Source organism: Mytilus trossulus, chromosome 3 (assembly GCF_036588685.1).
Source record: "Mytilus trossulus isolate FHL-02 chromosome 3, PNRI_Mtr1.1.1.hap1, whole genome shotgun sequence".
NCBI classification, from domain to species: Eukaryota; Metazoa; Mollusca; class Bivalvia; order Mytilida; family Mytilidae; genus Mytilus; species Mytilus trossulus.
Window position 1 is genome coordinate 49,307,332 of NC_086375.1, and position 21,955 is coordinate 49,329,286.

The 21,955-nt window shown below is 31.3% G+C and overlaps 1 protein-coding gene across 1 annotated transcript; it reads left to right on the forward strand.

Annotated features, from left to right (window-relative positions):
* Positions 1-213: 213 nt before the first annotated feature.
* LOC134711727 (atlastin-2-like) lies at positions 214-19,405 on the forward strand. Its single transcript, XM_063572558.1, has 13 exons — positions 214-405; positions 2,249-2,460; positions 4,753-4,887; positions 5,724-5,828; positions 6,254-6,304; positions 8,244-8,306; positions 9,450-9,542; positions 12,372-12,510; positions 12,920-13,047; positions 13,741-13,797; positions 14,464-14,535; positions 15,270-15,701; positions 16,677-19,405. Exons 1-13 carry the CDS (start codon positions 381-383, stop codon positions 16,770-16,772), a joined length of 1,608 nt encoding a protein of 535 aa, XP_063428628.1. The 5' UTR covers positions 214-380; the 3' UTR covers positions 16,773-19,405.
* The last annotated feature ends 2,550 nt before the right edge of the window (positions 19,406-21,955 follow it).

A 21,955-nucleotide genomic window follows, 5' to 3' on the forward strand; every position in this document is an offset into this window, starting at 1 on the left:
TTGCGGAAGGAGGGGGACTATTTTATCTAAAAAGAGCAAAACTTTATTTCATTTATGACGATGAATTGTCACAAATATGCTTCAAGTGATTAAATTATAACAGTTAATTCAATTTAATTCAAATATCATTAACCGAACGTAGAAGGATCAAGCCGCGTTTGAATATTCTAAATTAGCCGGATGGTAATAAGGGTTAGAAATAGTGCGTGACGTCAGAAAGTGCGCGAGATAGCCGGAAATCTTTTTGGAATACCTCTGAGTTTTACCTTCGATGTACATTGAGACAGCAAACGGAAGCTTCCGAATTTCTAATATTCTCTACTTTCACCTTTGAAGTTCACGGTTTTGAACTGCCAACAAACTTCTGAAGAAGTAGCCAGATGGATCATGAAATTTTGGCACCAGGTAAAAGATCTATTGTACTATAGATCATTTGTTTCCACTTTCACCTAGTTTTTTGCGCATTCTAGTAAATGAAATGTTGTTTTTTATCACTCTTGAATGAATAATCAGTTCGTTCTTGTTCTTGAATTCAATCTTCACTTTCATAATTGAATAATTATTTACAGTTTCGATAACTCTTTAACCTTCTTCTTCTTCTTTATATACAGAAGAAAAAAAATCAGACATCAACTGGTTGATGTTTACTTTCTCACCCCACTGGTCCCAGGTTCCTATGAAATTATGTGTGAAGTTTTGCAGTTCACTATTCCTTTGGTGGGAGACTTTGATGTTTGACCATTTGCTCCTACTGGCAAGGATCATATTTGCCTGGTGCTGAGTGGTGCCTGGTGGTCATTATTAACAATATAATAATTTGTTTTGATTCCTACACACCATAATGTTGTTTGGATTTCTGTTCTGATTGACCTCAGAACCGGTACCAGTTGAACTTTTGAAGTCATACTAAATCACTTAAATCTGCTTAAGGCCTCCAGAAGCTCTGGGGTAAATGGTGCCAAATCCTGCATTCTAGACCTCTCCTGGCAGATGATTTCAAGTTTCCATACACCCTTTTTTAAACAAAAACTTTTACTTTTACAAAAAAAAGTGACAAAAAAATTTCAGCCATTTAAATTCATCCAGCCATTTTGTTAAAAATTTGCGTTTTCTATTTCCCTCTTCATATTTTTTTTGTTGCTCAACCCTGTTGACTTTGGATTCTTTAAGGTTTTTTTAAAGGGGGGACAAAATTTACTAAAAAATGTTCCATTTTCTTTCTACTTTCATTTTTAAAATCAACTCAAAAGTCGTTTGCAAAACGCGTTCTGATTGGATCGTTGTATTGACTTCCTTTCACGATTAGTAGCGGAAATCACTGAGCAGGTGCGACTGAACATTTTAAAACGCCGGCGCGCATTGGCTTACGCTTAGGAATTGACCAATAGAATTATTCGGAATAAACTACGATGTTTATGATTTTCCTGGCATGCGCATATGAAATAAATAAAAATGACGAAAATAGTAATACAATAATACACACTGTACATCGTAGAAAATTACTTCAGACATAGTTATACAAATATTTTATTGGCACAAATTCATTAACAATAAATGGTTAAGACCTATTGCATATATTATTATATTAATTGACATGATAGAATGAAACACAAACACAAAATTTCAACTTGCCCGGCGGACAACTTTGTGATGGGATTCACTTGCCCGCTGCAGATTTTACTTGCCTCGAGCAAGCGGGATAGCACTTATTTCGAATCCTGTATTATATTACAATAACAACCAATTGCAGTTTACCTTGAGTTACCCAGTGTAACTCAGTCTTAAAAAAGATTACTTGATGTGAAAAAAAAAAACTTTATTATATTATACCCTATCATAAAAGAATCAGGATGACCATTAAACTGGAACAAGGAATTAAATGACAATAGATACCTTTGAAAGGAGGGTCAAAATGTGCTTGCTAATACAGGAATGTAAGCTTAGGTACACGTAGTGTCAAAACCTGTGATAGTCACAACTGTTGGTGGAAGACATATAAAAACAAAAATTAAACTGGTGAAACTCCTTTAATGCCTGTGCAGTACAGTGCATAAAGTTAATTTTAAGTAAAAGTTTTTGTAATTGGTCCTGTACCTGAAATATAAAGCCAATAATCTAAAAAACTTTATTGAAATAGATAAAAGTAAATTATTTTCAGTCTGAAGTTTAGCTATTGCTACATATGTAAATGTATATTTTAAAAATTGTTTAACACGTTTATATTAACATTTCTTTTTTTTCTTTCCAGTGTCTGCTCAAGGTGAGCGTTTAAAAGGTTATCCTATACAGATTGTAGAAGCAGGAGAACACACCTTTAAGCTAAATGAGGAAGCTTTAGAGAGAGTATTGTTAAATCCTGAGATACAGGACAAGAAAGTTGCTGTAGTTTCTGTGGCTGGGGCATTTAGAAAAGGAAAATCATTTCTCCTAGACTTCTTTCTTAGATACCTGAATGCAAAAGTAAGAATTGGTACCCAAAGTTCTGTTCATAATTGGAACAGTGATAAGTAAAATGTTAATGTTATGGTAGTGCCCCATACCATGCAGTTGATTGATTCGTATTTTTTTAATTTCAGATTTTAAGTTTTGGATTTATGGGGCTTTATTCATAAAAAAGGGGGGATTTTTAACACTTCGGACAATAACTCAAAACGGCTTTCATCAATGTCCATGAAACTTTGGTGAATTGTTTATATATATTGATGTAAGCTCCCTTTCAATTTTTATAAATTTCAGATTTTAAGTTTTGGATTTATGGGGCTTTATTCATAAAAAAAGGGGGATTTTTAACACTTCGGACAATAACTCAAAAAGGCTTTCACCAATGTCCATGAAACTTTGGTGAATTGTTTATATCTATTGATGTAAGCTCCCTTTTAATTTTTATAAATTTCAGATTTTACATTTCCGTGTTATGAATTTTTATGCTTAAAAAAGGGGGGATTTTCCAATTTTGGGACAATAACTAACACTTTCACAAAATTTTATGCAACTTTGATAAATTGTTTATATCTATTGACCTTAATAGTGCCATTTTTTTGTGCATTTTTATTTATTATTGGGGGGATGTATTTGACAGGGCTCAAACTATTTCTAGTTGATCATATAAATTCATTTAAGGTGGTACCTAACACAACAGGGAGATAACTCTGTAAAATCAGCTAAACGTTTTAATTACCTTGTGTTGTTAAGGCAATGTTAAGCTTCTCAATGATCAAAATAAGTGTTTGTCAAACTGCTATATAACCAGTGTAATTTTTCTGATAAAATGGTTTGTTCAAATTTTCTAAAAATTTTATATTTTTGTCAAAGGGTCAAAGTAAATACTTTGTCAAAATTTAAAAAAAATTAAACAAGCCAAATTAATTTTAGTTGAAGTGTTGGGTACCACCTTAAAGCATAAAAGACAAGTTACAAGAGCAACGGGCTTATCATGCACTAAAGCGCAGCCCTTTATTAAATATTGTTTCAGCTGGAATTATTTTTTGGTAATTTTGAGACATGTACTGAATTTTATAATTCCTCAACTGAGAGAAATAAGGCTTTTATCAATTGACAATGATAATTTCATATCCTGAGAGATATTAATCATACAAAAGACCAACAACAACAACAACAATCCAACCTACAAAACATGGGAAGTGGAAAAGTAAAAAAAAAAGCACAAAAATATTTAAAGCTTTGAAAATATTGTAACACAAATATTTGTCATGAAGGACCAATAACAATGAAAAAAGAAGTGCACTTACCAGTAGTGAGACTGCTATAAGGGAAGGATAGCCGATTCATTGTACGCTTGATAGATAGATTGAATAGATGGCCATTGTCTTGTCAGAAATCCTTATTTTATATTATATAAAAGAAGGATTTCTGACAATGGCTGTCTATATATATATTGTTTGATAATTTAAACGTAAAAATTACTGTGTTTGCAATTTGAATAGCATTACTTCCTTTAACAAGCAAATGGGAACAGTGAAAGTGGTAAGATTCCAAGAAATTTAAAACCTCAGTCATGAAAATATCCTTTTGTGTTATATTTCTAGTGGTATCTGGACTTCTATTATATTTTTATAGATTAAAAGGCTGAAGGCTTACAATTAAAGTGTAAGGTCTGCATTTATAAGTTATTATTAAAACAACTGGTGAAGGAATTTTATTAGTCAGCCTTCTCCTGCTTTGAACTATCAGACACCCATGTGGTGGAACAAACTGATGAAATCGTGTCCATCCATGCTCCTTTCTTCTGTTTCCGTTAACTTTTGCAATTTCTGTAATTTTTTTAGAAATCTATAATAATAATAATAATAGTTCTTAATCAAATAGGATTTAACTGACTTTAACAGTTAGCTACAACACTTATCTTCTCTGAGGCCCTCTATGATTATATACAAATGATATGTGCACATTAAAGTCCCCTTTATAGTACATTTTCAACACTGTATATCAAAATTTTAGTTTTTATGAAACAGAGTTTCTATGAATCAAAGCCCAAAGATCAAGCAAAATTGTATCAATTGGCTTAAGTTATCATTTTCATTGCAAAATATAAAAGTTAATCTGAATACAAATTATTTCCTTTATCTTTTTTGTCATGAAGACTACATTTAAGAAATTATGGCATTGATATTGTTTTTCTTCAAGATGTTGGACACAGTTTTTTAAATTATTTATCTCTGAATTCATCTACAAAAATCTATAGACTGGACCTTGTCTCTATATATTACTATATATCATATTAAATAATTTCAGGGTGATCCTGATTGGCTTGGAGATGATGAATCACCTTTAGAGGGATTTTCTTGGAGAGGAGGCTCAGAGAGAGAAACAACAGGAATATTATTATGGAGTGAACCCTTTGTATGTAAAACATCTTCTGGAGAAGAGGTAAAAATTTAGTTTGATGGATTGTATGATGTCTAACACTTTAAATGTGACAAGCTCATACAGATGGGATGTTAAACTTTATTATTTTCAATAACAATGTTTTCAAAATTATTTTAATGCAGACATAAAATTGAGAATGGAAATAGGGAATGTGTCAAAGAGACAACAACCTGACCATAGAAAAAAACAACAGCAGAAGGTCACCAACAGGTCTTCAATGTATACATTATAGTCTACAGCAATAACTGCAGGTTATTTATAGTAGTTGATTTTTTCAGCGCTGACTTCGTTTTTATCCTTTTACAAATAAATAATTATCATTCCCCCAACTGATCCAAAACTTTTCATTGCCACCACAACCAGGATGAATGTTTAAGGTTGTATAGGAAATTTTGAGCTAGTATTGCACATATCATACTGGGGATTCATTTCTATTTGTGGGAAACCAATTTCTGTGATTTCATGGGTATATTTTAACAATGAGACAGTAAAAAAGTAGTACACATTTGATAAAGGCTTGTATGCAGGCTTGGGTAAACCACAATTATCCACATAAATTTACCTAAATAGAATATTTCCACAAACCAAAAAAAATGGAAAAATAAAAGGAAAATGATGAAAACAAACTAATAAATTTGTTATATATCAGTATATAAACCCTTTATTCATGGATTTTTTGAAAATTTGAAAAGTTAGTTATAAAAGTGTGTTGTTAAGAAAATTGTATATATTAAAGATATAATTACAAAAATTACTTATCTAAACATTTTATAGTTAAACAAATCACCAAACTGTGATTCAAACCCCTTAACTAACCATCATGCATTTTTATTTAGATTGTTGTATTACTCATGGACACCCAAGGAGCGTTTGACAGTGAGTCTACAGTTAGAGATTGTGCCACCGTGTTTGCCCTTAGTACCATGATTAGTTCTGTACAGGTTTGTTTTCGAACTTTTCAAGGTTTATACTACATTTAATCACTTATCTGTTCAGTTAATTTGTTTCCCTTTAAAAATGGATTATTTTCACACAATATATGTGTTCAGTTTATTTGTACACAAAGTGATCTACATTTTTGGTTAACTTGAGATAAACTACTGTAAAAATGAGGTCCATTTATTTACATACACAGTATACAGACAGTTTTTTTAATATCATTACTTATATTAAGCCTTATTGTTAAGTTCAGATCTTTTATAGAAATGAACTTGGTATATTGATGTATCTTGTGGATTCCTTTCAATAGTTATGGCACTGTGACCTACATTTTATCCTTCATTGACTGTATCAGTTTAAATCTGAGTGTATATCTTAGTTTCTTAGTGACCTTCAATAATGTAATGTTTTATTTCAATTATTTTAGGTTTACAATATAACACAGAATATACAGGAAGATGATTTGCAACATTTACAGGTAAGATTATAAAATCAATTTCTTTCATGATAAAATGAAATGTGAAGTATATGCCAATGAGACAGTAACCACACAAGACAATTAGACTCAAAGAGACATCCATAGGTGAACTTTAATAGAGTTTTCAGGAATAGGCAATAGCTTATACCACATGTCACAATATGCAGTTTTGGACAAGTTATGAATCATTAAACTGAGAATAAAATCTGCAATAGTGACACTTAATTCTTCAGATATTCAAGGTATGGAGACTGATAAAGATTGTCTTTTGATGATTTTTGATGAAACTTAAAAAAATATTTATATGAGCTGTATATGAAACGAGAAAAAACAATCTATTTCTAATAGAACTATGAAGCATGAGACCTCATAGGCTGTGTAAGGTTATCTGTGATGATGAATACTGGTAATAAGGTATTTTATTTATGTTCTATTTATTCAAAAGTCTTGTAAAAATTATTTATTGGTTATAAAAATTATAATTTTATGCGTTTTTGTTGTTTTATTAGATTAAAGGACCTTTGCAATTTTACATATATATCTAAACTTTGAAGCTGTAAGAATTTGTCTAGATCCATTGAATGTTTCATAAATATCAGTCACAGACACTGAAAATTTGTAGGATCCTTCAAATATATTTTGTTTATTGAATGAAGTATTTGGCAAGGAGTTTAATCTTATTGGTGGAGATATAAAAGTAAAAAATAATCATTAAGTGAATAATCCTTTTTGAAAATCATGATAATAGTGATACATTTTAAGGTTTGTTATCCATCATTTATAAGGTAAGGCAAACTAATTTGTTTAGTGGTTTCCTGCTTTAAAACATAACACAATGCAGATGTAGCTATGAATACTTCTTGCACTTGAACTGTTGTCAACCTCTTAAATCTTCTTCACGATTATTGATTCAGTGTTAAAATTTAGGTCAAATATCATTCATCAGACTAAGGAAGTTAAATTTCAGGCGACCTCTAGATGTTCTCTTCTATTTTTATAGTGGATAATTGTCTATTTGAAAACCATACCCCATTTCCTCATTAGTCCTCTATAGATGGAGTTGTAGGGGACTTTAGGTTTGCACTCTGTCTCCATTCGTCAGTCTGGCAATTCAGATTGATGGACCTTTTTTCTTTATGCTTGAAGGTATTGATTTGATAATCAGTATATAGTTTTATCATGATCAGTAACAGATCAATTTAAAATTTTGTTTCGGTCTGATGATTTGATGCAGAGTTATGGTCCTTGGACTTAGATCATCAGTTTCCACACCCTTTTCTTCATGCTTGAAGATATTGAGCATGACAAGTTTTAGATTAAGTTAGCATTTTGTTCCAGTGCAATTCATTTGTAGCTGAGAGGGGACTATATGTATTGCAATGCAATACCTTCAAAATGCTTGTTTTTCAGTAAGTAAATGTATGATCTTTTTTTTCTGACACACTGTTTATCAGAATCTTGATAATGACGAGTTGTAATGTGTCAGTATTTTTTAGATACTTTAAAAACTTTTAATATGTCTAACAATGTCTAATGAACTTTTAAAATTTGGATCAAATATTTAACCATCATTCCTTTAACTTGACTGAATGGCTTCATATTTGATCAGCAGCTTAACATTGATGTGTTGTAACATGTGTATTATGAGTGTGCTTTTCCAATCTGTCAGGTAACTACTTTCTGTTTTTGATACCTCAAAACAAGAGTGGGGCTAAAGTAAGCACTACAACACATTTATTCTTAAGGTGTTTGACTAATATTAACTATTTGCTGTTCTTGAAAAATTTAATCATCATCTCTAACATTTATGCTTGGCTTTGTCATTTTCAGTCAAACATTGAGGCAGAGGTTTTAGCTTTTAATATGGTTCTTTTGAATTGTTGCTACATTTTCTTAGAAACATTATTTTAAAATATATCAATCTTATTTGTATTGACAGCTGTTTACAGAGTATGGAAGACTTGCTCTAGAAGCAAACGACAATATATCAAAACCATTTCAGGTATGTTCTAAATATTTTACATAATAATCCCTCTTTAAGAAATATCTAAGCTTTAAGATGTTCCTCGTCAACATCTTATGTCGGTGAGATTGTAGCAGATAAACTCCTCCTTATTTGAAAAACAATCTATAATCTATAATTCTCTAATGACGGTGGTTTGTATTTCTTATCCCACATATAGATATAATCTCTTGTTTTACTGAAAGGAGAGTGATATCAGTAAGGGATACCTACAAAGCATCACTTTTGATTGCATATTTTACAATATGTTGCAAAGTTGGTTGAATATGTCTGATGTAACTGGCAGTCTACTGTCCTGACACATATTTTCAAAACTGTAATGCTAAGATGTACTTATATTTGTAGTGACCACAAGGGTGACTGGGGAATAGAAATATGGTCACTTGGTCTTCTCCCGACTGGCAGTAAAATGCTTGCCAAAGTGGGGCCTCTGTTTGGCTGTGTGGGATGTATTAAGTTCGCAGTCATGTCCAGTCAGAAGGGGACGTCAAATCCGAGGCCTTCTGTAAAGAGAGTGCCATGTTCTTTGCACGTTAAGAACCCTTGCAACAACTCTTTGAGGGGTCTGTAGGTCGCCTGTTGCAAGGCAAAATTGCTGTCCCTATCAAATATAGCCTCATTTTCCAGTGGAAGTCCACATTTTCCCGACTATCATCCCAGATGGCCTCTATTATATCAACCTACCTATTGTATTTAATGTGAACTTGTTCTCGTCCTGAATATGCATGAAATATTTGCCACTGGACAAACAATCAATCGAGCAATATATTTGTAGTGAAGATTTCAAAATTGAAATTGATTAAACCAGAAAATTTACTGGAAGAGAAATAGGTTTTTGTGTACCCGTTAAACATTTTTTGTTCAAAATGACAAATGGATCAGACAATATTAAATAATAGGTTTTACTACTCTCCAGAATTTTATAACGCTTAATATAAACTCTTGTTTTTTTTTATTAAAATGATAACAATAAACTCACTTTTATTATTGAATTGAAATTAAATAACTATGCTTTTTCCGCAACAAAATACACTTGTTCTTAAAGTTAATATAAAGATACTTTGCTAAATGCTTATGTCAAAATAGTTTATTGTATGTTTTGATTTTTTTTTGTATTTTCAGTGTTTAGAATTTTTGGTGAGGGACTGGAGTTTTCCTTATGAAGCAGATTATGGGGCTGCTGGAGGAAGAAAAATACTCGAAAGAAGATTGCAAGTGAGTAATGGAATTAATTCTAAAACCAATTTTACATGATTTAGAGCTTCTTTAGGCAGATTAAAATGATGAGCAATAAAAGACTTCAAAGTACTTGTCAATGAGGTCCAAGAAGTCTTTCAATGCAACTTCTATCATTTTCCAAAGCTTACAGTCCCAGTTTCTTGTTCAAATTCAACTAAAGGTTGAAAAAAGATGTAAGCAAAAGAAGTTTGTTTAATGTTATTGTATACATTTATTTAATATAGTATTGGTACAGTTTCTAATTTCCAATACAGATTTTAATTTTTATAAGTTATTAGCCATGTTTGCCTCAACCAGATGTTATAAAAATTATATATAATGCTCAATACCACTATGAACCTATCATGCTCAAATTTGGGTGGTGTGACTGTCACTTTCACCATTCTAGAGTTACAGCATAGTGCCATAAATGAGTCAACTTTTTTAATGGATGCCAAAAATAACAAAAATGTTGAATGAACTTTGAATAAAAACTAACCTCACAAAACAAGTTTTATACTTTTAATATTTTGTTATGCCACCCTTCTGAACAAGAACTTGTCTGCAACAAGTTTTATACTTTTAATATTTTGTTATGCCACCCTTCTGAACAAGAACTTGTCTGCAACGATGTGGTAGGCTTGAATAAAGTCCCTGAATATAAAATAATGGCACTTCTAACCAGGCACGCAGTAATTCAGACTTAAGGTCTTCAACGTTACGAACCAGATAAAGTCTATTTTTTATGTTATTCTTCATCAGAAGCCATACATTTTCGATTGGGCTCAAGTCTGGTGATTGTGCAGGCCAGGTTAGTTGCGGTATCTGGTTTTGCCTTTTCCATTCTTCTACAACCCTTGACCGATGACAGGGTGCATTATCATCCTTAAAAAGATACGGTTCATTGCCAAAATGTTTGGTTACAACTTGCCATAAATTATCGTCCAGTGTTTCTATATACTTGACAGAGTTCATATTACCATTTATCATAGCTAAAGTACCAACTCCATAATATGTCAGTGGTCTCGCTAGCCCAAAATAGAAGGGCGCCGCGCCCGTCTGCCCTGACGTCTTTTTCCAAAATTCTCTTGTGCCGTTTAGGTAAAATTGTGTTCTATCGATTTCTGTTCTCAAAGTTAATTACATATATGACACCTGTGTGATTGCCCCCAGGTTAATCATGTCATTACAATCAATTACAATGATAAAGACTTCAAAGGTGTTAATAACTATGTAATTTAATTAGGACAATGTATCTTTTTGTCATACTTTTGATGAAGGTGCCTGCCAGTGTGTTTAGCTTGGGTCGAGTGTGTTTAGCTTGGGTACAGTAAAAAAAAAAAAAAATCGTTAACTCATGATACACACAGAAACGAAGACAAAAAAATTAGCAGTGCCTTTTCTTATCACAAAAAGTGCCCTGCCCTCCACTGGCACCCTGCCCCTTTTGTTTTCTAGCTAGAGCACTGTATGTTATACATCCCCAGACCATAATTTTAAGATTGGTGGACGGCCCCTGTGCAACATATCCCAGACATTCAGGCATCCAAATTTCATTTGACTTCCTCCAAACTTTAAGTGTTTCGTCAGGTTTGATCACCATCATCATCTCATCTGTAAATATAACTTTTTTCCACTGATTGTGCACAGTCCAATGGAGTTTACTCCTGCAATAAACCACTCTTTTCTTTTGATTAACAACCCTGATGCCAATTTTCTTCCGAACAGATCGTCTGGTGTACCCTAGTTCATGCAATTTTCGTTGAACAGTTCGTCTAGACACTTTAGCAGGTGTGCGAGTGTTAAATTCCTGGGTGATATCCTTAAGGGTTGAACGGCGAGACGTTTTCACAATCCGTGACAGAGTGTTTTCTGCCCGTTTGGTGACAGTTTTTCTCCTTCCGCTTCAAGGAACATTTTCGGTATTACCACGCACCCGCCAACGCTTCAAAAGCCTGGAAATTGTGGATTAAGCTTTTCCTAAGCTTTTCGCAACACTGCTTGCTCGATGACCACTTTCAATTAAACTTATGATAGCCTTTTTGATGTCTTCTGACAATTCTTTCCTGTGCTTCGCCATTTTTGTTGATATCAACAATGGCTAAACTTCGCTACGATTCCGGTTTAAAAATCCGTATTTAAAAAGTTTAGTTCGAGTAATTCCCCTTTGAACACATGTTATTGATTTTACGTTACACAACATCGATAATGACGTTCTTAAAAGTCGGACAACGAAAATCATCACCAACCACCATTAAAAAAGTTGACTTATTCAGGGTTCTCGCTAAGGATTTTTGAAGACGAGTCCAGGGACTCGTCATTTTTGGCCATGATGAGTCCAGCAGCAAGAAGAAAATATTTTATTGCATTATAATGTAATATTTTAGTCTCCATGGCCTAACAGAGCAATGAAATGACATTAAATTCAGATCACTTTTAAACTTATGCTATAAAATGATGATATTTGTGTTTAACTGTGTTCAGTTTATACAAAATATTTCAATTTTGATGCATCTGTGGACTCACCAGTTTTGAAAATGGTGAGTCCAGACAGATTTTGATGAGTCCAGGACTCATGGACTTGCCTTAGTGAGAACCCTGCTTATTTATGGCACTATGCTGTATATCCCTGTATAAATAGAAAAATTGCTGAACTAACTGTATATTATTTACAAGCAGGGAAAGTCTCATGGAAACTTTAATTTGTATATACAGAGATTTAGAATTTGATTAAACTATGATAAGCTAACACTGTAAATTATTTGATAACTTACATCATTTAATAGCCTAAAACTTCTTGACAATTCAGATATCTTTTTTTTTTAGATTTCAGATAAGCAACATAACGAGTTACAACAATTGAGATCACACATCAAATCTTGTTTTGAAAATATTGGTTGTTTCTTAATGCCACATCCTGGTCTTAAAGTTGCCACAAATCCTAAATTTGATGGAAGGCTGAAAGGTAAGACAATAGAACAGATTAATGGGGAAAATGAAAAAAAAACTATTTCTTTACTTTTCTTTTTTTATTAGAGATTATGTTGTTGATGTTATTATTCATAAATTGATTAAATGAGGTTTTTTATGAAACTTTTCAAATTAATCCATAAATAAATGTTGCTTATGATTTGAGGCTGTGTTATGGTCAAGTTGGTACTTGCATGTGCTCAATATTTATTGGTCCAAAACTATTTAAAATGAAAAAAAATAAGTATTTTTACAAGAAATGCAAAGAAAATCTTTGCTTTGAAATCACACAGATTATTAGAAAGCATAAAACTGTTTTCATTGATTTATGTTTATACATATTTATATAAGTTGAGCATTCTGTTTAATTGAACATAGTTTTCTTAATTTCTCTTTCATTATAGATATTGAACCTGATTTTAAAGACAAACTTCAGATATTAGTGCCATTGCTGTTGGATGAAGATAACTTGAAAATAAAAGAAATGAATGGACAAAAGATTACCTGTAGAGAACTTGTAGAATATTTCAAGGTAATCTTCAATTCTAGATGGGGACTCGATGGCCTAGTGGTCTTAGTAGTTACTATAGTAATCACTATGCCAGTCAATGCTGAGGTTGTGGGTTTGAACCCGGCTCATGTGGGTGCATTCGACTCCAATCTTAATTGACTAGGACTAAGGTCAGTGGTTTTCTCCAGGCACTCCGGATTCCTTCACCAATAAATACTTGCCGCCATGAAATAGCCCAAATGTGGTGCTTAAAAGTGGTGACAAAACACCTAAAATCAATCAATCAAATTAATTCTTGAGGACCTCAATGGTTAAATGGTTTAAACAGTTTATCTATAGCAATCACAAGTCTGTCACCACTGAGGTTATGAGTTCAAACTCTGCATGCAGCGGGTGTGTTCCACTTTGTTGTTGAAAATTGTCAGTTTTTCTGCTGAAGGTTGGTGGTTTTCTCCAGGCTTTCAAGCTTCCTCCACCAGTACAAGTGGCTGTCATGATGTAGCCAATATTGCTAAAAGTGGCATTAAACAACAACACTCAATCAATCATTGATTCTGAATGGTCAATTATTAGTTGTAGTTGGTCTAAAGTCTTTTAAGTATAGAAAAAGTACAAATATGAATGTAAAATTGTGAACGTTAAAGGAATAGGGGCATAAGCTGGTTTTTATCTCGGACAGTGGCCACTTATTTTATTCTCTTAATTTCTTTTCAGGCTTATATCAAAATTTATCAAGGAGAAGAATTACCTGAGCCCAAATCTATGTTGCTGGTAAGTATACACTATGGTTATGTAAAGTCGTGGATTCATGTCCTTTTTGGGAAAGCTTTACAAAGTAAATGATTAATACAGCATGTGGGAATATGGAAAAAATTTAAACACTAAAACACAGAATGGGTTATTGTCTACATATACCAAACATTTTATTCTGAGAATTGCAAAGTAGTCTTAAAAGCGATTGGAACTACTGTGTCACTAGACTGTCAACACTTGAGGTTATGAGTTTAAATTCTGCTTGTGTCAGGTGCTGTTCCTATAGAAGATTGATGCTTCTCTCAAGGCACTTGGGCCTTCTCTATTAATACAAACTAACCTCCTGGCACCATGAAATAACACAAAAGTGCTGAAAGTGGGTTAAACAACAACCAACCAATCAAAAATCATATATCATTTACAATTTATCTGGCCAACATTTAGTATGACAAAAACACTGTCCGCTCGATTTCAGAATAAAATTTTCTGATTGTTTTCTCCTTGAATGTAATGGTATGGACTAGAAAACTAAAATTCTGGAACAGATTGTTGGTCTTATACACCTGTGTTCATATCACATAACATGTCCTGATTGTTGTTGATTGCTTGCTGGATGTTAAAAATAACATTTATATATCTTCCAAATATTTAAAACTATTTTCATATGTACTATTTCTTTCTTAGGCAACAGCAGAGGCCAATAATCTAGCAGCTGTTTCAAGTTCAAAGAGTCGGTATACCAAAGAAATGGAAAAGGTAGGAAGAATAATGATTCAACTCCAATGAAAACAAAATTGCTACTATCAAAAAAGAATTTTAGTGAAAATCAGATTTACAAATAAAAAATAAAAACTTATAGTGTACTCAAGTCAGGTGTATTCTATCTTACCTGGGATTGCCAACAAACACCAAACTGCCTTCTAAACTACGCATATGCAATTACAATTGTTTGGATTTTATCAGCACTTATTTCTTTTAATGAATTACAGTTTAGTAGAACAAATGATAAAATGTAGAAATGTATATATACCCAATCACAGAGTGGGTGGTACACTACAATGATCTTGACTGCCTGTCTTTTGTTATGTTTTCCTCAGCATCTGTGTAAGGATCAATTTGATATTTTGCTTTGAACTTCAACAATATTGAGTTGTACTGGTGGAAAAGATTTTGAGATCTGCCAGGAAATCATTTCCTGTATGTTGTATCAGTGTGCTTAGGTTGAGTTGGATTTTTTATAAAGATTAGAATTTATCAGACATTTTTGGTCATTTCTATATTTTCATTCATATTTTACATGAAAAAAGTTTTCTGTACAAAACAATTACATAAACTTAATGAAGGTATATTTTAAAATCTTATTCCTATAACTGATTTAACCAGCTTAAGATTTAGACATACATGTTTTATTGTTTGCACTGTCCAGATAATGCAACTCATTAATTTCTGTAAAATGTAATTTTTTCTGATTATGGCCTACATTGTTTCAGATATGTGGTGGTGATAAACCTTACTTACATGCAGAGCAGCTAGAACGTGAACATATTAGATGCCTTACAATTGCCATGGATTTGTTTGACGCCACCAAGAAAATGGGTGGGCAGGAATTCAGTTCAATATATAAAGAACAATTACAGAAAGACATTGAAGAGGCCAATGATAGTTTTAAAAGTCATAATGAAGGAAAAAATATTTTCAGTTCTGCACGGACACCAGCTGTGTTGTTCTCTGTGATGGCAATTGCATATTTTCTGTCAGGATTTTTTGGAATTATAGGAATGGAATCATTTGCCAGCCTGATGAACTGGGCCCTTGGAATTTTCTTGATTCTGTTGATAACATGGATATATTGTAGATACAGCGGAGATCATGCATCAATAGGACAACATATTGACCAAGTTGCCAATGTTATTTGGGACAAGGTAGATTGTTTTGTTACTACTGTACATTTTTGTTGTAAAATTCTTTAAACATGTAACATAACACTAAGGTTGATAACTTAGGCCAAAGAACTGTCACCTTGAATTTGAGACCAAAAAATGTTTAAAATCTTATCAAATTAGAATATATATTATTAACTAGTGAGTTTGAAGATATTGAATTTCTTTCTTTATGTTTCTAAAAGACTTCTTTATGTCATTTATGACCCTATTTACAATAAACAACTTATCAGGTTCATAACGACACCATTGATATTTGATATGCTGTTGCACAAGTACCCTTGCATTTTAGCTATGAGAGAATGAGTATGAGGCTCTGTGTATGCTTTACTGACTTAAATTTTTAAATTGTATAGCTGTTAAGTTTTCTTTAAAAAAAAACTAAATAAACATTCTTATTAGACTATTAGAATTGGTGTTGCATTATTCTACTCCATGAGATAGAACTGTTTTGTGTAATGTAAATCAATCATGCATTAACCTCATTTCGATGAAATAGATATAAGATATGGTAAAAGTGCCAAAGAGACAATTCTCAATCCAAGTCATAATTTGTAAAAGTAAACCATTATAGGTCAAAGTACAGTCTTCAAAACACTGAGCCTTGACTCGCACCAATAACAAGCTATATAGGGCCCAAAAAATGACAATTGTAAAATCATTCAAACAGGAAAAACAACAGTTTAATCGATTCTAAAAAATGAAGAACGAGAAACACTTATGAACCACATATACAAACGTTAACTACTGAACATCAGATTCCTGACTTAGGACAGGTGCAAACAAATTCAGGGGGTTTAAATGTTTATTATGTACTAACCTTCATCCTTACCTAAAACAATTGTGTAACATCACAACATAAAGCATATTTTATGCTATGACTGAAATGATTGTGAAAAAAATCTTAATACAGTTGAAAATACATATGAATGATCTCATATTTTTTTTTCATTTCAGGCGTTAATGCAAATTTATACACAAGCAGTACAGCATGGTGTTAAACAGACAGCGAAACAAGCAGTACGACAGAATTCAAGACCTAAAAGTGACTGAAATTTTTTATAGACTTGTTTTATACAATACTTTATACAGATGTAATAGATGGTGAATGGTTTTATAACGATACCAGTTGATTAAATTAATAGTACTAAGTTAGTCAGAATACTCTCAGGTGTATAATTTTATCAGTTTGATTCAGAGATATTTTCACAAAGTATCATTCAATTCAGCTACCATTATCAGAATTTGTATATGATGGTGGAATCTTTTGAAATGTTGAATGATAAGTTTTGTCTATTTGTGAGGATATTTTCTAGTTTTGAAAGTTGTTTTTCAAATAAAAACTAAACTTAAGGAAATTAATTTAGAACTTTTTAATTAAAAGTTATTGGGATTGCTTAAGGTAGCACAATACAAAGATTTTTTTAACTTCCAATCACTAACCTTTGAAATGCTGTAACTTTCTTATGAATGCATAGAAAATAATAAAAGAGGAATATATATATAGATAAAAGATTAATCTTTTAAATTAATGCAATCTTTTTATTATGCAATCATTATGTAATCAATTATTATATAATTAGTTGCAAAATCTGGCTAAGTTCACTTGAATGAATTTAGCTCTGTCATCTCTTTAACTGTACAGAAAATTTCAACGAAATCTTAATCAACACATCATGGGCTTCAAAAGGGTGTCTCAGATTGTCTCTATGGTATTTCATTCGCTCATAAATCTCTAGTTAGTGTAAACATCCTAACCACATAAAAGAAGATTATGTTTAATTAGGTGTAAAATTTGTTCTATACATTCTATCGAAAATCTGAGACACCCTTTTGTAGATAATGACCATAGTAACAACATATAATAAAATCAACCCTCTAGGGATACCTATGCAGAAGCTAATTTCATTTGAAAGTGGAAATTTGGTGAAAAATATTTTAGACACAGTTAACATTATAATTGGTTACATAATTGTTGCATAATACTAACATTGCATTAATTTGAAAGAGTAATCTGTTAGCTATCCAAAACTACCACTTTTATAAATTTTCAAGCATTATTAAGAAAGTTACAGCATTTTAAAACTTGGGAGTTGGAGTTATAAAATCTTTGTATTGTGCTACCTTAAAGAACAAAAAAGATATAACATGTATATATTATGGGTTGAATTTTAAAAGCATTCTGACGCTTCTTTTTTTTTTCTTAATAACCTCACCTAGCTTAATTATTTGTTATATATGTTTAACACAGCCTATTTATAGGGTTGTAATATGTGATTTAATTCAAATTTTATTTTTGTAAATCTACTATTCATTGTCATTTTGTTTCCTTGAAATACAGACTTTTGTGTATTTAAATTGTAAATATTGATTTTTGTAATTTATTTAGTATAAGAAAAATCACTTAAAATAGTTAATATGTTCATTTTCATATCATTCTCCTTTTTTTTTATGAAAATGGAAAGAACAGATTGATGAAAGAAAAGTTGTTTTGAATTATTTGATAACAGTAACTTTATATTGGTTAGTACTTATTCAACAAGACTAGTATCACTAAGACAGAATGAAATTGAAAATGCATTATTTCGATGGCCAAAAATAAATATATTGTTTTTCCTTTCACCAACTTGAAATATCAGTTTGTAGGTAGAACAATTTTATGTTTTCCAAAATTTCTTTCTTTGAACCTTTTGTAAATATGAAATGTGAAAACAAAGTGAAGTTTGAAGGGTTTTACACATTTTATTTATTAGATAATAACTGGAAGTTCAGACATAATATATTAGAATGTTTTGAGAACCAAAAATCACAGAGCAGGTACTTGCATTTGGTTTTATGTGAAGACATTCACACATTTCTCGTTATAACAATTAATTTAGCTTCTTTGTATATGTTATTCCAAGCCTTTTCTATGATGTTATGTTTTCTTTTTAATAACATATATTAAATTGATATGGGTCTCCAGCAATATCATATAAAGTGCTTATATATAAACTCTCACCTTAGAGCTTCATGACTTGGTGCTATAATTTGTGTGAATAACCATATATAATTCAGCATTTGTAGATTAATTGTAAGATAATCATTTTTAAACATGTAGCATCTTTTTCTCAAACTATAAGCAAAGGTCAACTGTATTTGGCTGTGTTTAGCTGATCTGGACTTTTTCTCTGTAGATGATAAATGTTAAGTTTCTGTGGTACCGAAGTAAAACCAAAGGATTAATTTCTCAAAAAATCTGACCATTTCAGTATACTGTGGATTCATTATTATTCGTTAGATACCAATTTTCGTGGATTTCATGGGCACAGTCAAACCACGAAATTAAATATTCAACGAATGACAATTTTTCTATAGGTTTGTATGCAGACTTCAGCAAAACCACGTAATTAAATATCCACGAATATGAAGTTTTTCTTAATCCATGAAAATTGCTACCCACGAAAATAAATGATTCCACAGTAACTTGCAATCAATTTTTGGTCTAATATTTTTTGTGAAAAAGCCAACAATTTTTACTATGTAAAATTCAGACATGATCAGTAAAGCAGGCAAGACTTTATGTGTGTACTTTCTTAATTAAAAAAATACACATTAATAAAAAATAAGATAGAATTTATGTGTTTGTATCCTAGCAGTTGCTTTTCTATGGGCATTACAATTGAAAAAGATAAACATGCATTGAGTATTAAGTTGCATGGATGGAATAAATATATTAGTAACCTACCTATTATAATCAGGTACTTAAAGGCAGATAATGATCATGCCTTCTTTTCCATCAGTAACCATGTGGTTTTACTGTGAAAAACACCAGTGATATGTTGTGTAAATACATTTGGTGGAAATAAAATCTCACATTTCTTTATTTTCTCAGGTAGATATATAACAACCACGACTGTTTATTTGCTCACTGTATATAATATTATTTATGAGGTGCATATTATTGTAAATTACAAGTTGGATCTTCAATTACTAATATGTAAAGTGTTGTCTCTAAACAGTGTTCAAGACTGGAAAGTTATATTTATGGAACAAATCAATTTTATCAGTAAATATGAAGGGAAACATTATTTGCATATTTTTGTCCAACTATTCTTGCTCTGACATCGAGATTTTGATTGGTATTTTTTTTAGTTGGGAGAAAAAGTATCGGTATCAAACTTTTAAGCTACTCTACATGTATTTTCATCTATCAGTTGAACATTAATTTGATGTAATATATTTAAATTTTTAAACTCATTCAATGGGATCATCCATAGTTATTAGATATCATTCACATAAAATTTAGAAATATATGTAAACTCCAAAAATGCTTCCAAGAAGCAGAGTTTTCTGTCCCTCCACACTTTTTGCAATCAAGGTGTTAAAAGTTTATTGCAAATTTGTATCCTCTTTCAGTGATTTGTTGCAAAATTCATAGCATTCCATAGATATGCATGGAATAGCTTTCATTTATTTCTATGTTGAGGATTTATTCCTAAAAGTATTGCACATCATTTTAATACAACTGCCAACCTGTTCACATATAAAGCAAAATTACATAATATTAGGGGTTGGATATGGACTTTTTTCTCTTTTCTTTCTATTGTAGCTCTTTTATTATCTTTCCTTTCTATATTTTATCTATTTTTCTCTTTTCTTGATATTTTAGTTCTCTTTTATTCTCCTGTCTTTTCTTATGTTTTGGGGCCTTGCCTGTTCACTCTATCCATATCATAATATTAAACATCGTATGCACATTTGGAAAATAAATTTTTAATTAGACGTATTTGAAACTAAATATTGTGAAGCAGAAAGTATAAAAAATTAAAGAGCTGTTTTCTGCTCTTTGATCAGATAATTGTCTCTGACACATTCCCTGTTTCTCATTATTTATCATTCTAACATGGCCAGTTGGATAACTTATACAATGAAAACATTGATATTTTACATTTAATTGTCATATATCCATAGATTTTAGAATGTTCATGTATGTAATATTCAAAATAGGACATTAAAAAAAAATAATCTCCAAAAAAATTTCAACTGTCAAATTTTGAAAATAAATATAAGTTAGATGTTTTCAGCTGGTAATATTGTTTGCTTGTAAAGAGATTGTTCAAGAAATTTTGTATTACTACGCTATTTTATTATTAATTATGGCGAATTATTTTGTATGAAAAACTATAGATGTCATAAGTGATAAAAAGAGAAAATATAAAATACTCTGAAATGCAAGTATATAAAGTATAGGGCAAGTTGTTCGAGGGACTATTTATATTTATTTTTAGGTATAATTTTTTTTTGCTTTTGCTTAACAACACTTTCTATACATTTGTGGAATTTCATAGTGATCCACTGTTTTTGGTTATGTGAACTTGTTGAAGGCTCACTGGCTGTACAGTGACCTATAGTTGTTAATTTTTGTATCATTTGGTCCCTTTTGGATAGTTGTCTCATTGGCAATCATACCACATCTTTTTTTTTATATTGATTGCTCTGTGTAAAATGGTCTTTTCAAGTATCAGAGAAAAAAACTTCTCTGACTGAATTAATAAGTCATGATATTATTTTGTCAACTTGTGTATTTTTCATTGTATAATCAGAGCCATATTACATTTTGCTGCAGCAAAAAATAATCCAAAGTTATCAAATATCGTTAGGTGGATAAACATCAGTCTGAAGCAAAGAAATTTTACTATTTCTGATTTGTGGTAAATGAAAATTCTATCATTGTGTCAAAATTAAAAACAAACATCAGCATCAAAAGAAATTCTTGACTAATAGGTCAATTTGTGGTTAAACAAAGTAATGCTACTTTTTTACAGATTGAAAATTCAAAATGGCCTCAGCAATTGGTAAATTGTAAGTTTGTCCCTTGATTGCTTGGATTTTGGAGAAAAAAATACGCCTGATCAGTAATAAGCTGATGTTAAGCATAACAAAACTACCCAAATCTATGTGTGGTATTGTATCATATGAGTGAAGTGGTTTGTGTAGATGATAGATGCTAAGATCCTTGTCAATAAGGTTAGGAGTAATGAGACATGAAACATTTTTAAACATTTAATATACATAGATTTATATGTTGTGCAGAAAATAGGTCATTTAATTGTATATGTAAATGAGGTTAAATTATTGACAGGGTTCTTTATACCTACCCAAATTAATTTGTAATGACCAGTTTTTTTCATATTTTAATTATATGTATATTTGCATGTTACATTTGAAAGGAAAATAATAAAAAGTAAATTAAA